Source organism: Brassica napus, chromosome C5 (genome assembly GCF_020379485.1).
Source record: "Brassica napus cultivar Da-Ae chromosome C5, Da-Ae, whole genome shotgun sequence".
In the NCBI taxonomy this organism is placed as follows: domain Eukaryota; kingdom Viridiplantae; phylum Streptophyta; class Magnoliopsida; order Brassicales; family Brassicaceae; genus Brassica; species Brassica napus.
In genome coordinates this window covers 8220300-8234680 of record NC_063448.1, presented here as the reverse complement: position 1 = coordinate 8234680, position 14381 = coordinate 8220300, and the positions used below count along the sequence as shown (strand labels likewise).

Below are 14381 nucleotides of genomic sequence, written 5' to 3'. Positions count from 1 at the left end.
ACTTGGCCTAAGTATGATGTTTCTTTTTAAGAAATTATTATTTTATTATCTTCGAACTCATATCAGTGAAATTAACCCATAAACAATGTTAAAATAAAAATAAGGCAACTTTTGACTCGTCGATTTTTAAAATGAAAAAAACGACAAGGCATCTGGTACGTTGAATGGTTTTGGAGAAGATTGGTTTTGATATGTACCTGATGATCCTGACTTCCTTGAGAGTGAAAAGAGTTGCAAGAAAGCAAGACAATGATTTATAATTTTGCAATTCTGAAACACTTGCTTAATTTTATGTGGAAGATAATATATAACCTCTGTTCAAGCTAACAAAAATCTTGTCCTATTGTTTGTTGCCTCTCAATCTAGCTAGTAATCAAGTCAAAACAAAACGACATTCGTTTAGGGTACCGTCAATCCATTCTAGGCTACTTTCAAACTCTTGTGTTTCCTGAGAAACAACATCAAACACAAGGAGACAATTTGTCCAACAATGTAGCCTCCTATAGCTCCATAACACACACATATTGGCCATTCCTATTTAGAACAATAATAATAGAACGATTAGTTAGCTATACATAAACATCTACTCAACCACCATGACCAAGAACAAAAACTAATATGTTGCACGTATAAATTTGGGATAGTAAAATATTACCTGCCATGGCCTTTCCCAGTCAAGCGGCATTGGCCATGCTCCAAACCATCCTCCAATAATGGCTCCATATGCTGGAACAAGGATCATGTGTTCTATATTTCCACTAGGTCTATAAGAAACAACAAAATACGGATTAAATACAAAAGAATTTGTTGTGATCTGCCATATAAGGTAGAAAATAAATAACTTACTTCATGGAAGCAAATACACGATGCCAATCTGTCAATGATGCACCAAATACTACAGTTGCTGGTACAAACTATAAAGTTCAAAATAATTAGAGACAATCAAAGGTTTGTCCCAAACTGAAGACACATGCGCAGTATCAACATCATTACATCTTTTAAGTGATATGAGCTGCAGCAGGAGGCAGCTTACCGTGAAAACAGACATAAGAAGGGACCAGTGAATTGTTTTTGGTAGATATCTGCATGAGATGAGAGGTAAATGCTAATGTCAGCATTAGAAAATTATGCAATCTCCATCACAAACAAGACTTCCACAAAAGAATAATCAGAAGAGTTAAGAGAAACAAGATCTTGGAGAAACATACTGCGCTCCAATAGGTGCACCCAAAGCAATTGCTCCCAGAGCATTCATAAAAGCCCCTATTAATCGAACAAAGAAAAGCCTCAGAGAAGTGACATTCAAGGAAGCATACTGGAATCCGTCCTGCTTGAGTTTGATTATAACTGGGTAAGCTATTACATAGTTGCTAACTCGGAGAGCTGGGGAGATCACTCACATCACACAATGATCAACTTAAATTTTACAAGTGAAGCCATTGGTTGTTTCTACTATTGTACCAACGTTAATAAGTTGAAAAGAAACAAACACAAACCTGAAATAAGTCCTAAAATGCTTCGCCCAACAGCCTTAGAACACTGGAAAGCAATTCAAAGAAAACATTAATAGAGAGTTTAAGCAGAGTCATTGTGCCTTCTCTATACAAAGCAAAACACTTGTTCAGCTTCTCTAATTACAAAGTGCAACATCTTAACAAAAATAAACTATTTTTTTTAGTAAAACTGCATGGTTTAACCGATTTCAAAGTGCTTCTTTAACCCTTTCAGCTTCACTGATAAAAAAAAAAATCAAACGAATAACACTCACCGAACATTTCTCTGGGTCTTTCCGTAGAAAGCTGTAGATGATCACCACAACCGGAAACTCAATACTCTGAAAGTTTAACATCAAAACAAGTCTATTATATCAACTAAAAATCAAGACTTGAGCAGTGATAAATAAAAATAAGTGGAGTCACATTACCCAGAGAAGAAACAGAGTCAGAGATGGATCAGAGACGAGATCGACTAAAAATCTGTTTCGTGCCACCCAGAATCCGACGGCCAGAAACAATCCATTAATCAAATAAACAGAAAGTACACCCACAGCTGATATCGAACCATTTCTAGATACACCTATGGAGGTTTCTGACTTCTTCTTCTTCTTCTTAGCTTCTTTCATGGCTTCCCCCTTCTCTCTCTGTCTTCGGGATCCGAACGAGCGAAGAAGACGGAGAAAAAGATACTGGGCCTTTATATTTACTTATGGGCTTAAACGTTAAAAACCATAATGGGCCCAGATATTTGTTTTAAGAGGATGTCGGAAATAAATATCTGAATCATTTACCCCCGGCGAATCCAGAAGTCTCTGGTACTTGTCTGAGACTTCGCCATCTTTCTACATCATCTCCGTGGTTTCGTTCCACGAGCTCTCTCTCGAAATGTCGTCTTCCACCCGTCCAATGCGTATATATATATCCGCTCCCATCGATTCAGATTACTCATCAAGCAGACAAGCAAACAACAACAGTTCAAACAAATCGAAAAAAAAAACTACAATTCAGTTACAATTACTGAAGCTTTCTAATGGCGACGAAATCAGAAAAGGCTATTGGAATCGATCTCGGCACCACATACAGCTGCGTCGGAGCGTGGATCAACGACCGCGTGGAGATCATCCCCAACGACCAAGGCAACCGCACGACTCCTTCCTACGTCGCCTTCACCGACACGGAGCGGTTGATCGGCGACGCGGCGAAGAACCAAGTCGCGCTGAACCCTCACAACACCGTCTTCGACGCGAAGCGTCTCATCGGGAGGAGATTCACCGATCCTTCTGTTCAGAGCGATATGAGGCACTGGCCTTTCAAGGTTGTCTCCGGTCCCGGAGATAAGCCGATGATCGTCGTCTCGTACAAGAACGAAGAGAAGCAGTTCTCTCCCGAGGAGATATCTTCAATGGTGTTGGTTAAGATGAAGGAAGTCGCCGAGTCCTTTTTGGGTCACACTGTCAAAAACGCTGTCGTTACGGTCCCTGCGTACTTTAATGACTCTCAGAGACAGGCCACGAAGGACGCGGGTTCGATCTCTGGGCTTAATGTTTTGAGAATCATCAACGAGCCCACTGCTGCAGCTATTGCCTATGGGTTAGACAAGAAAGGGACCAAGACTGGTGAGAGGAACGTTTTGATTTTCGATCTCGGCGGTGGAACGTTTGATGTTTCGTTGTTGACGATTGAAGAAGGTGTGTTCGAGGTGAAAGCTACGGCTGGTGATACTCACCTCGGTGGTGAAGACTTTGACAACAGGCTTGTGAACCATTTCGTTGCGGAGTTCAAGAGGAAGCATAAGAAGGATGTCAGCGGGAACGCGAGGGCGTTGAGGAGGCTGAGAACGGCTTGTGAGAGAGCGAAGAGAACGCTTTCCTCCACGGCTCAGACGACTATTGAGATAGATTCTTTGCACGAGGGTGTTGATTTCTACGCGACGATATCCCGCGCGAGGTTTGAGGAGATGAACATGGATCTCTTCAGGAAATGTATGGATCCTGTGGAGAAAGTTCTGAGAGATGCTAAGCTTGACAAGAGCCGTGTCCACGAGGTGGTCCTCGTGGGAGGATCCACGAGGATTCCGAAGATTCAGCAGCTTCTGCAAGACTTTTTTAATGGAAAGGAGCTTTGTAAAAGCATTAACCCTGATGAAGCTGTTGCTTACGGAGCTGCCGTTCAGGCCGCGATTCTTACTGGTGAAGGAAGCGACAAGGTGCAAGATCTTCTGCTTCTTGACGTGGCGCCGCTGAGCCTTGGCATCGAGACGGCTGGTGGAGTGATGACTGTGCTTATCCCGAGGAACACGACGGTTCCTTGTAAGAAGGAGCAAGTGTTCTCCACCTATGCGGACAATCAGCCTGGTGTTCTGATCCAAGTCTATGAAGGAGAGCGTGCGAGGACCAAAGACAACAACCTTCTTGGCACCTTTGAGCTTAAAGGCATTCCTCCTGCGCCACGTGGAGTTCCTCAAATCAATGTTTGCTTCGACATTGACGCCAATGGGATCTTGAACGTGTCGGCGGAGGATAAAACCGCGGGGGTGAAGAACCAGATCACGATCACGAACGACAAAGGGAGGTTGAGCAAAGAGGAGATAGAGAAGATGGTGCAAGATGCTGAGAAGTACAAGGCGGAGGATGAGCAGGTGAAGAAGAGAGTGGAGGCCAAGAACTCGCTGGAGAACTATGCTTACAACATGAGAAACACGGTCAGGGATGAGAAACTGGCGCAGAAGCTAGATCAAGAGGGTAAGCAGAAGATCGAGAAGGCGATTGATGAGGCAATTGAGTGGATTGAAGGGAACCAGCTGGCGGAAGTTGACGAGTTTGAGTATAAGTTGAAAGAGCTGGAGGGTATCTGTAACCCAATCATCTCAAAGATGTATCAGGATGGTGCCGGTGCTGGATATCCCGATGGTGGTATGCCCGCAAGCGGTGGCTCCGGTGGTGCTGGAGGTCCGAAGGTAGAAGAGGTTGATTAGAGCAGTGGAAAACAAAGTGTGTGTTATGGACCGTTGGAAAGTCTTCCTTTGTATCGTGTGTCTTAAGTATCTGAGAGTGTCTGTATTGCGCTATTGAAACTAATGAGAGTACTCTAGTTGTATGCTTTACCCAATTTCAGTTTTTTTTGTTGTTGTTTCAGTTAGTAAATAAAGTGATTCTTCCTGTCAAAACTTTTGAGTTGCAGTTACAGACCTCATTGAAGTTTGTCTCGAAACTTCCTTGCATCACAACTCTTTCAGACATTAAAAAAAAAACTCTTTTCAAAGACATGATCATCCATTAAGCTACACACATACACTTTAAAAAATATAGGTTGATATCTGTGAATCGTCTTTGCGTGCAGTCACTGTTTTGTCCTGCTAAAGCAAATCTGATCTTTGGAGTGTCATAAAGAAACGTATCTTAAATCCTTCACTAGTCATATTACAAAACATGTTCTGTCTTGGACCCACCTACGTGCATATGTACACACACTTTTAGCTTCAGAACAGTCACTTCAAATCCACCAAATCTCAAATAGCAAATGGAGAGAACATTTCTCGCATTGTTAATCCTCCTCTTCCTCTGCTTCTCCATCTCATCAGATTCCACGGAGCTCAGGCCATCAGCAAGCTTACTCGACAAAGAACGAGTCCATGGTGCTCTGGTTTAAGCATCTATTGTATCTCTCTTTAAGTTTATAGCCAAAATGTTAAAAGTATTATCCTTCCTATGCCAGGGGATACAATTAAAGACATAAAAGGAGAGGAAAAAGAAGAAAAGAGCATATACATCTTCAAGGCAGGGAAAGGAGCTCATGGTCATGGGTTTAAAGGTGGAAGAGGTGGAGGCCGGAAAGCATCTCCCAAACGTAACGCTGCCATGGATCACCGGCCACCGTTGTTCTTCTCGGCCGTATCCATTCTTTTCACAGGCTTTATAATGCTCTCATTAGGTCCATTCGACATGTTGATAAGATGACTATGTTGTGTGCCTAAATGTTTCAACTTGTGAGTTAACATGTGTGTTACCGAGGAAACTTCAAATTTTATTATATTTTTTTCTGAATGAATGTTAAATTTATTGATGCAAAAACATATTTACATTATGTGCAGCTATTTATGAATCAAAGAATCAGACTCATGAAACTAAGAGACAAAATTTCTATGATTAAGGATCCACTCTAAATCCAAACCATATTGCAAACCCTCTCTCCATTTTCCCTCTTTTTTTGAGTGAAAGCAACCAAAGCCTAACAGTTTTGTCCACAAACTTTGCTAGACACTGAGCTTCTATTTCTTGTTCACCATGTCGTCGAGCATCACGCTCTCTCCATATTAAGTGGACAGCTGCTTGGAAAACATTCCAGACAAGGAAGTTCTTTATGGGAGTAAGCCCAAGACTAGTGATGATTTGCAATGAGCTGACTCCAGTCTGTGGTGAATCTGTTTGGCAACAAACCCTCTGCAAGAGCCTTCCAGATCTGTCTTGTGTACCTGCAGCTGAAGAATAGTTGTTCACGGGCTTCTTCAGCTTCATTACACAGAGTGCATGTCGCATTTATCCCAGTGTTCCATAACCGCATTTTGTCTCCTGTTTGCAGTCTGTTGAGCACAACAATCCAAACAAGGAGAACTTTGGAGTTGAATGGGTAAACCAGATGCCTTTGCTCCAGTTGCAAGTTTGGTGGCAGTGGCGAATCTGTTCCCAGGTTCTTTTAGCAGAAAATCTATTTACAAATCTACCTTCCTCTTGCTTCCATAGAGCAATGTCATCACCCTGGTTCGCAGCCAAACAAAGGGTCTCTATTTCATTCTCCACCTCATTTAAAATACTCACTCTGTGCCTTCGCCTTCTTCGTTGTCTACCAAGAACTTCTGACACTAAGGCATTACCAACAATGCCTAAATCAATCAGACCGCGTTCACCCAGAGCAACTTTAAGGCAGCCATGCTTGGACCAGACATCATGCCAGAAGGAAGTATGCTTTCCATTCCCTACTTCCATCGGGAGAAACTGTGTTGCGAGTTCTCGGTGTTTGAGAAGTTTCCTCCAAACCCATGAGCCAGAGGTTGTAGTACTGCTAACTGACCAGAAGGATCCCTTCCTGATGGGATAACAATGAATCCATCGGACCCATAACAAAGTTTTTTCAGAAGAGATTCGCCATATTATCTTCAAGCATAAGATTGTGTTCATTTCCTTCAGTGGTCTTATTCCCAAACCTCCCTAATTCTTTGGTATACATAGATCCTTCCAACAGACTTTTGCTTTTGATGATTTGAGCTGAGGTCCTGACCAAAGAAATGCCGAACAGAGGCTCTCGATCTCTTTCAGACAACTACTTGGTAGGGTGAAAGCTTGCATCGAGAAGTTGGTCATGCTGGTAATGACAAAGTTGATGAGTTGCAATATGCCAGCGTGGGAGATAAATCTTCCGGTCCAAGACTTCATTTGTTTCCTGATCTTCTCAACCAGAGGCATGTAGTCGGTGATCGTCATACGCTTTGTGAGCAGCGGAAGGCCCAAGTAGCGGACTGGTAGTCGACCAGATGCCAAAGGGAAGCTGCTGAGGATTTCTGTCTCTGTGTCTGCTGAAGTACCAGCAATGTATAGCGTTAACTTCTCCAGGCTAATGTTTAATCTCGATATGGCGGCAAACTCTTCAAAGACATTGAACACTCCTTCTATAGAACGTTTGGTTCCATTAGTGAACACCATCAGATCATCAAACACAAGTGTGTTACCTGAATATTCTTACACTTAGGATGATAGCCAACCAGATTTCTCTCCACTGCCTTGTCAAGCATGCTAGATAAGACGTTGATGCAGATAACAAATAGATAGGGGGATAAAGCACAACCTTGTCTTATTCCCGTAAGTTCTCCATTAACCTGAACTGAGAAGGATGTTGTACAGACACAAAGCTCGATCCAGTGAACAAACTCCTCTGGTATGTTTAGTGCTCGCAAGGTATTCAATAGAAAAGGCCAATGAGCAGAGTCAAATGCATTTGCTATGTCGATCTTCATTGCGGAGCGGGGTGAGATATCTTCCTTGTGATAGTTCTTAACAATCTCTGTAGCTAACAACAGGTTTTCCACAAGCAGCATGTCTTTGATGAAAGCCGACTGATTGTAGGAGATACACCGGGAAGATATCCTTTTAGTCTGTTCGCAATGATTTTTGAGATCACTTTGTAGATAACATTGCAGCAGGAAACTGGTCTGTAGTCTCTCATCTCAATTGTTGTATCTGTCTTGGGAATTAGCGCGAGAATTGTTGAGTTGAGACCTTTCGGGAGGAAGCCCTTACTGAAAAAAGACTAACTGTAACAGTGAAATCTTTGCCTATTACACTCCAAGATGCTTTGAAGAATTCAGTGGTGAATCCATCTGCCAGGAGATTTATTACTAGGCATTCGAAATACCACTCTCGGATCTCTTCCTCATACGAAATAAGAATAACACTACAGAACTTAAATATGTATTATGAACATCGCATAAACTTTCTCGAGCTACGGAGATTACTAGACAAAGTCTGAAAATTGGCATAGCATAATACTTAACATTGTACCAAAAAAAAAACAAAAAAACTTTCTCGAGCTAGCTTTTTAAACTGACAGCCACAATTAGGGATATTTAAACAGGCCAAAAGCCCGCAGGCATAACGGGCTGTCTTTAAACGGGTAGAACCCGTACCCGTTTATTTGTATGTAAAGACTTAACGGGTTCACACAAGGTCGACGAGTTTACCCGCGAACAAAAGGGTGCCCATTTAATTTTTTTTTCTTTTCAGAATATGTGAAATGACGTCGTATTAGCTTAGGTTTTTTCTTGATCTAAAAATTTAGGGGGTGTTATTGAATTAAGAATTCAATGTAACTGTAATTAGGAGTCTCACAGTGGATTTGATTGGATTCTTTACAAGATAAAGATGAATTTTAGTGGAGTTTATTGTAATTCAAATGGAAAAAAAAAATCAGTTCCAAACGGTTAAGTTCTAATGGATTCAATGCAAGGCAAGTAGATTTCATTGTAATTCATTGCTATGGAATTTTTGAATTTTAAAACTACCCAAGTTTCAGAAAATATATATTTCTAGAGAACTTTTCGATTAATAAGATTTGCAATATGAACACATCAGAATGTCTTTTAAAACTGTCATACACACGTTGTTTTCTCTTGTTTTGATTTTGAGTTGCACTAAATTTAAAAGATATTTCTATGTTTGTCCTTTTGGATGAAGAATCAAATTATGTTTTTGAGTTTGCACACAAAAATGTTAATCGAATACACATGTCTTTTTCTTTCAATTATAATTTTTAGGATTAGTTTTTGCAGAGAGAGAGAGACATAAAATAGAGACAAGAAGAAATGACAGAGTATATTTGAAATCCTTCCTAAAACCAGAGGAAAAGTACGTAATTGTTTTACTCTTTGCTTTAAACATAAAAGTCCATTAAAATCTAAAACAACTGAATTCTAACATTGAATAACAGGGGATTTTAATTCACTTTTACAAATACACAATTGAATAACACATGATTTTGTTTAGGAATTAAAGTACATCTAATTCCATTAAATTACCATATTGAATAACACCCCCTTAGAATCTCTCTACCGTCAATTTTTTTCTCTTCTTAGCTCTGTGTCGATGAAACTGAGAAACATGACATGAATCGAAACTGAGAAACATGACATGAATCGAAATTGAGAAACAACAATCTTGTGGGTCTCTTCGTTTTCTTCACTAAGAGAAGGTTAACATCTAATTTCTTCATTATTTTTTCATGTCTGTGTTTTCAGCTTTTCCTAATTTTGATTCTGGATTGCAGGCTGCTTTGGTGCAAGGGTTCGTTTTTGCTGTGACCTGTGAGCGTATGTGCTGTGAGCCTGTGAGCCCGTGAGCGTCCTAAATCCTATTACTTCAAGTCTTCAAGTGAGTTTCTTTGTTTCGTTTTGGTTAGCCTCTAATTCTCTTGTTGTTTGATTTCCTTCAATGTGTAGTTAGTGACTAAATTTCTAATCTTTATGTTGTGTTTCCTGGTTTTACAGAGCTTACACTTATTGGTTTGTACTCTTTCTTACGTTTTAGTTTGACATATTTTCAGATAACAAGAAGATGAAGAAAGGGGTTGGTTTGAGATTAGAGGAGGATGATGAAGTTGGTTTCTATCTTGTTTTTCTATGGTTCAGTTTTTTTACAAAGTAAACTTTATGTATTTTTAGGTTCTCTATGGTGTAGTCTTTCACTTTCTAAGTTTCAGATTTTATTTTTAACAAAAAAAAAGTTTCAGATTTTATGTACTTGCAGATTTTAAATATGTATTATAGACACAAATAAGGCTTATTACATATTAAGATAACTAAAAAAAAGAAAAAAACAATAACATTACATAAAATAAATAATTAAAACAAAGATAAAATCATTACCTAAAACAGTTTCTTCAGATTCTTACATGGCAAAAAAAAATTAACAAATCTGTATTTAAAAGTTAATTAAACTGTAGTTGGAAAAAAAATAAACGGACTCACGGGTCTAAACAAACATTTCTATGTTAAACGGGCTCACAGTTAACAGGCTTAAACGAGTTTGCTGGTTAAAAAGGTATGTGTTCACGGGCTTTAGACTGACATGGCTATAAACTGGCAGAGTTTAAACGGATCCGGATAGCCCGTCCCCAATGACTGGTGGAGATAATCGGTCGGGTTATCAAAGAATCGGGTCGTCTAATCTCTATTATTAAAAGAGAAGTACCCATTAAAAAATACGCCTAAGTTTTCTAACTTATTTACACTTCCATGTCACTGAGAATTAAATTAAACTACCTATTTTAATGTTTATCTTTTCCAGTTAAATTAATGAGTTTTCCTTAATCAAATTTAAACTTAATGTCATTAAATAAACCTAAAAATACATCATATTTAACGTAGCTTATTACGTAGCCAATAATGAACTTGAATTTTATTTTTACGAAAACGTGAATCACTTGACTTATGTAATATTTAAAATATATTAACTACAATATAACAAATGCATATAACATACCTATACTTTAGTTTGAAATGATCATGTTCAAGTTTTATATAGTCAACTTACATCATGCATCAATCGATGTACAATATTCAAACCACCTATAGTTTTCGTTTTCTTTATAGGATGTATCAACCAACCAATCATCCCATTAATTTTCTAAGATTTATAAAAAAACAAATCAATAAATACAAACTCAAAATCCAATATCTTCTATTAATCAAAACAAAATATCTTCAATATCGTATCTTTAATGTACCTATTAAATATAGAAACTGTAACCATAATTACACTAATTATAAGAATAGATTTGATTACAACCAATTGATCTATTACTTCGGTAATTGATTTGCTTGGAGAAGAGGAAACAATAAATTTAAAATTTATAAGAATATAAAGATATAGAGATTCCAACCAATTGCCTATATTTGCGTATGATTTATGCATAATAAGCTTCAAATTGAACATTGAAAAAGATAGAGAGATTTTTTTTAATCTTTTACCGACACAAACTTAAACAAAACGAAGAGTTAAATGTAAATTTTTTTTTGTTACACTTCCCGGAAAAAACGGTTACAACATGGGCTTTCATAATATGATATTTTAACATATTAATGTTATGAATATTTAATAATTATCTTGACAAAAAACAAAGACTATAAATAATTTATTATGAATAAAATTATGAAATTATTTACAATTTGATGACTAATTCATCGCCCTTTTTTATATGTTAAATTTTTCATAGAAGTTTAAAAATTATTTTATTTTCTTTAGGCATGTATAACTAATTTATAGTCTTTTATGTCATACTAAGTTATAATATAATATTTCTTCATATTTTACATTAATATCCATTTTTTTTATATATCGTTTACAATTTTCTAATTACGTCTATTTATTCAGTTTTTATATGATATCGAATATTCATCGTAAATAGATGGTTTAAGATGTCAAAAAAATGATTTACTTGGTAAATATAATACATCAAATTACAAATACATTATTTAGTTAAATAAATAATCAAAAACCGAAAATTCAAATTCAGGGTATAGTGTTTGTTTATAGATTCTCTACTGCTGACGTCATCTGTGCCTCTTTCTGTCTTTTTCAGATCGCACGTTGTGTGAAATCTCAAATAATTTTTGATAAATCAGTTTGGTGTCGTACTCTATCTCTCTCTCTCACTTTAATAATTGAACCTAGTTAATGAAAAACATTAAAAGCATAGTCATTATTAATTACAGTGGATTATTATAATTGGAAGATACAGATAACCGGTTAAGTAGAGTCCAAACCAAAGTAAATGAGTTAAAGTCGGTCGGTTAAGCACTACTTGGCGACTATTTGCGTGTTACTCGTAGCCATCGCTCGTTTTGTTTCTTCCATCTTCTTCTCTCTTCTTTCTTCTTCTTCATCCATATAATAATTTACAGCAAAACAATATCCATTCGGTGTTTACTTGGGAACTCCCGAGAAGCCTCCACCGAGATCTATTCGGCTGTCTGGTTCTAGGGTTTTCCCTTCGACGAGTCTCTCTATTTGATTGGATTCAGTGTGTGATGAAACCAATCTCCGTAGCAGAGGTAAAGATTCTTCTGATATATCCGGCTAGGGTTATCTTCGATTAGTAGTTAGTACGCTTTGACATGATTTGTTTGGTTTCCAATCTGCAGCTGTTCGATCCTGTTGCTGGTGTTTTGTCTCCACGAGACGGCGAGTTCCCCCAAGTTTCCGGCTTTCTTGTCTGAATCTGAGATTAGTTCAGTAACATCTGCCTTGGATAGAGTTAACAACTACGAGATCAATTTTTATTTATTTAAAAACTGGTACATTTTTTTGAGTTATCGAGGAATTTTTTATTCTTTTGATGCTTGCACTGACATTTTAATGATCTGTGTTAATAAATTTGCATTTTCAGTGTCTGATTCTTTGCTACAATGTCTGAACTAAAAGAGCGCCTGCTTCCACCAAGACCTGCTTCAGCTTTGAATCTCAGAGACGCTGCTGCGTCTCGCTCTTCTGCCTCTGGAAGAACTTCCCTTCTCGGAGTTGACGTCTTGGGTCTTAAGAAGCGTGGTCAAGGCCTGCGTTCTTGGATCCGTGTTGATACTTCTGGGAACACTCAGGTCATGGAGGTCGACAAGTTCACTATGATGCGTAGATGTGACTTGCCCGCTCGTGATCTTAGGCTTCTTGATCCTTTGTTCGTGTACCCCTCAACTATCCTCGGCCGAGAGAAGGCTATTGTTGTTAACTTGGAGCAGATCCGGTGTATTATCACCGCAGATGAAGTGCTGCTCCTGAACTCTCTTGACAACTATGTCCTGAGGTATGTTGTTGAGTTGCAGCAGAGGCTTAAGACTAGTGGTGTAGGTGAGATTTGGCAGCAGGATAATGGGCAGTTGAGTAGGAGGAGGAGGAGTTTCGACAATAGTTTCGAGAACTCGTCTCCTGATTATTTGCCTTTCGAGTTTAGAGCTCTTGAAATCGCCCTAGAAGCTGCTTGTACCTTTCTCGATTCCCAGGTTAGTAGTAGTTTAATGTTGGCTGAGGTTAGATTTAACTTGTACACATTGATTGAACTTTGTGTATTCTCTATAGGCTTCAGAGTTGGAGATTGAGGCATACCCTTTACTAGACGAGCTTACTTCAAAGATCAGTACACTAAACTTGGAACGTGTACGTAGACTAAAGAGTAGACTTGTAGCGCTTACAAGAAGAGTCCAGAAGGTTAGGGATGAGATTGAGCAGCTGATGGATGACGATGGAGATATGGCGGAAATGTATCTCACGGAGAAGAAGAAGAGGATGGAAGGATCTTTGTACGGTGACCACCAATCCTTGCTGGGTTACCGATCAAATGATGGCTTATCTGTTTCCGCACCTGTCTCTCCTGTGTCTTCTCCACCTGATTCACGTAGTAGACTGGATAGAAGCGTGAGTATTGCTAGGAGCAGACATGACAGTGCAAGGAGTTCAGAAGGAAACACGGAGAATATAGAAGAGCTGGAGATGTTGCTCGAAGCTTACTTTGTCGTCATTGATAGTACTCTAAACAAACTGACATCGGTAATTTACTGCCCTCCTCTCTCGGTTTTACTTTCTTTAATCTTTCATTGCTGGGAAGCTTTAATCATTTGTGTCCGTCTCTTTACTTGACAGTTAAAGGAGTACATTGATGATACTGAAGATTTCATTAACATTCAACTGGTAATACCTCAAGATTCAACCTCTTTATATCTACCACAGCTGAATGGTTAATCCAGATTGAGAAACCTCTCGAGTCTTTTGATGTTTTGGCAGGATAATGTGAGGAATCAGCTGATCCAGTTCGAGTTACTTCTGACGACAGCAACATTCGTGGTAGCCATATTTGGGGTGGTAGCAGGGATATTTGGAATGAACTTTGAGATAGATTTCTTCACTCAGCCAGGTGCATTCAGATGGGTACTTCTAATTACGGGAATCTGTGGCTTTGTCATATTTTCGGCGTTTGTCTGGTTCTTCAAGTATCGAAGACTCATGCCTCTATGAGAAAGAGAGGACATGATGAATGTGCTTACCCCCCCCCCCAAGTTATTATGTTGCTTATTACATCATTACATGACTGTTGATTTGTTTCCTTTGCACAATTAAACATTGCCAATGCAAATGTGATAAAATCTTTTGTCATTTATTTAGAAACGGGTAACAGAACCTAGTTGTTTCAAAAGAAAAATCATGAAAATGACTATGTATTGAACGAACACAAAGCCTTACTCAGTTTTTACTTGTGTGGATTTGAGAACCAAAAAATCTTCAGACGCACTACTTCTTAGATGATGGAGACGTCGAGAGGCGGGCTTTGTCAGCCTTGTACATGTAATCTTGG

General features: G+C 38.7%; 4 protein-coding genes and 1 long non-coding RNA gene across 6 annotated transcripts; 4 read left to right on the top strand and 1 right to left on the bottom strand.

The window, feature by feature from the left end:
• Positions 1 to 238: 238 nt before the first annotated feature.
• LOC106396611 (phosphatidylinositol-glycan biosynthesis class F protein) lies at positions 239 to 2299 on the bottom strand. The gene is made up of 8 exons (XM_013837051.3): positions 1925 to 2299; positions 1769 to 1834; positions 1497 to 1539; positions 1209 to 1263; positions 1034 to 1082; positions 847 to 914; positions 656 to 764; positions 239 to 534 (listed from the first exon to the last, which is right to left on the bottom strand). The coding sequence occupies exons 1-8, from the start codon at positions 2120 to 2122 to the stop codon at positions 421 to 423; spliced, it is 702 nt and encodes a 233-aa protein (XP_013692505.2). The 5' UTR covers positions 2123 to 2299; the 3' UTR covers positions 239 to 420.
• Positions 2300 to 2518: 219 nt separating this feature from the next.
• On the top strand, positions 2519 to 4662 carry LOC106396610 (heat shock 70 kDa protein 5-like). Its single transcript, XM_013837050.3, has one exon. It carries the CDS (start codon positions 2527 to 2529, stop codon positions 4468 to 4470), a length of 1944 nt encoding a protein of 647 aa, XP_013692504.2. The 5' UTR covers positions 2519 to 2526; the 3' UTR covers positions 4471 to 4662.
• A 226-nt stretch (positions 4663 to 4888) lies between these two features.
• On the top strand, positions 4889 to 5579 carry LOC106395343. The gene is made up of 2 exons (XM_013835832.3): positions 4889 to 5130; positions 5211 to 5579. The coding sequence occupies exons 1-2, from the start codon at positions 5016 to 5018 to the stop codon at positions 5450 to 5452; spliced, it is 357 nt and encodes a 118-aa protein (XP_013691286.2). The 5' UTR covers positions 4889 to 5015; the 3' UTR covers positions 5453 to 5579.
• Positions 5580 to 9081: 3502 nt separating this feature from the next.
• LOC106395393 lies at positions 9082 to 9772 on the top strand. Its single transcript, XR_001279242.3, has 3 exons — positions 9082 to 9233; positions 9309 to 9412; positions 9585 to 9772. It is a non-coding gene; the product is annotated as an uncharacterized LOC106395393 (long non-coding RNA).
• A 2064-nt stretch (positions 9773 to 11836) lies between these two features.
• LOC106396420 (magnesium transporter MRS2-1) lies at positions 11837 to 14186 on the top strand. 2 transcript variants are annotated; one of them, XM_048758167.1, is made up of 6 exons: positions 11837 to 12093; positions 12184 to 12336; positions 12429 to 13035; positions 13112 to 13579; positions 13673 to 13720; positions 13814 to 14186. In XM_048758167.1, exons 3-6 carry the CDS (start codon positions 12448 to 12450, stop codon positions 14042 to 14044), a joined length of 1335 nt encoding a protein of 444 aa, XP_048614124.1. In that variant the 5' UTR covers positions 11837 to 12093; positions 12184 to 12336; positions 12429 to 12447; the 3' UTR covers positions 14045 to 14186. The 2 variants fall into 2 exon arrangements, with proteins under 2 accessions (XP_048614124.1, XP_022558906.1); XM_022703185.2 differs by lacking the exon at positions 12184 to 12336 and having other exon boundaries at positions 11843 to 12123.
• Positions 14187 to 14381: the final 195 nt, after the last annotated feature.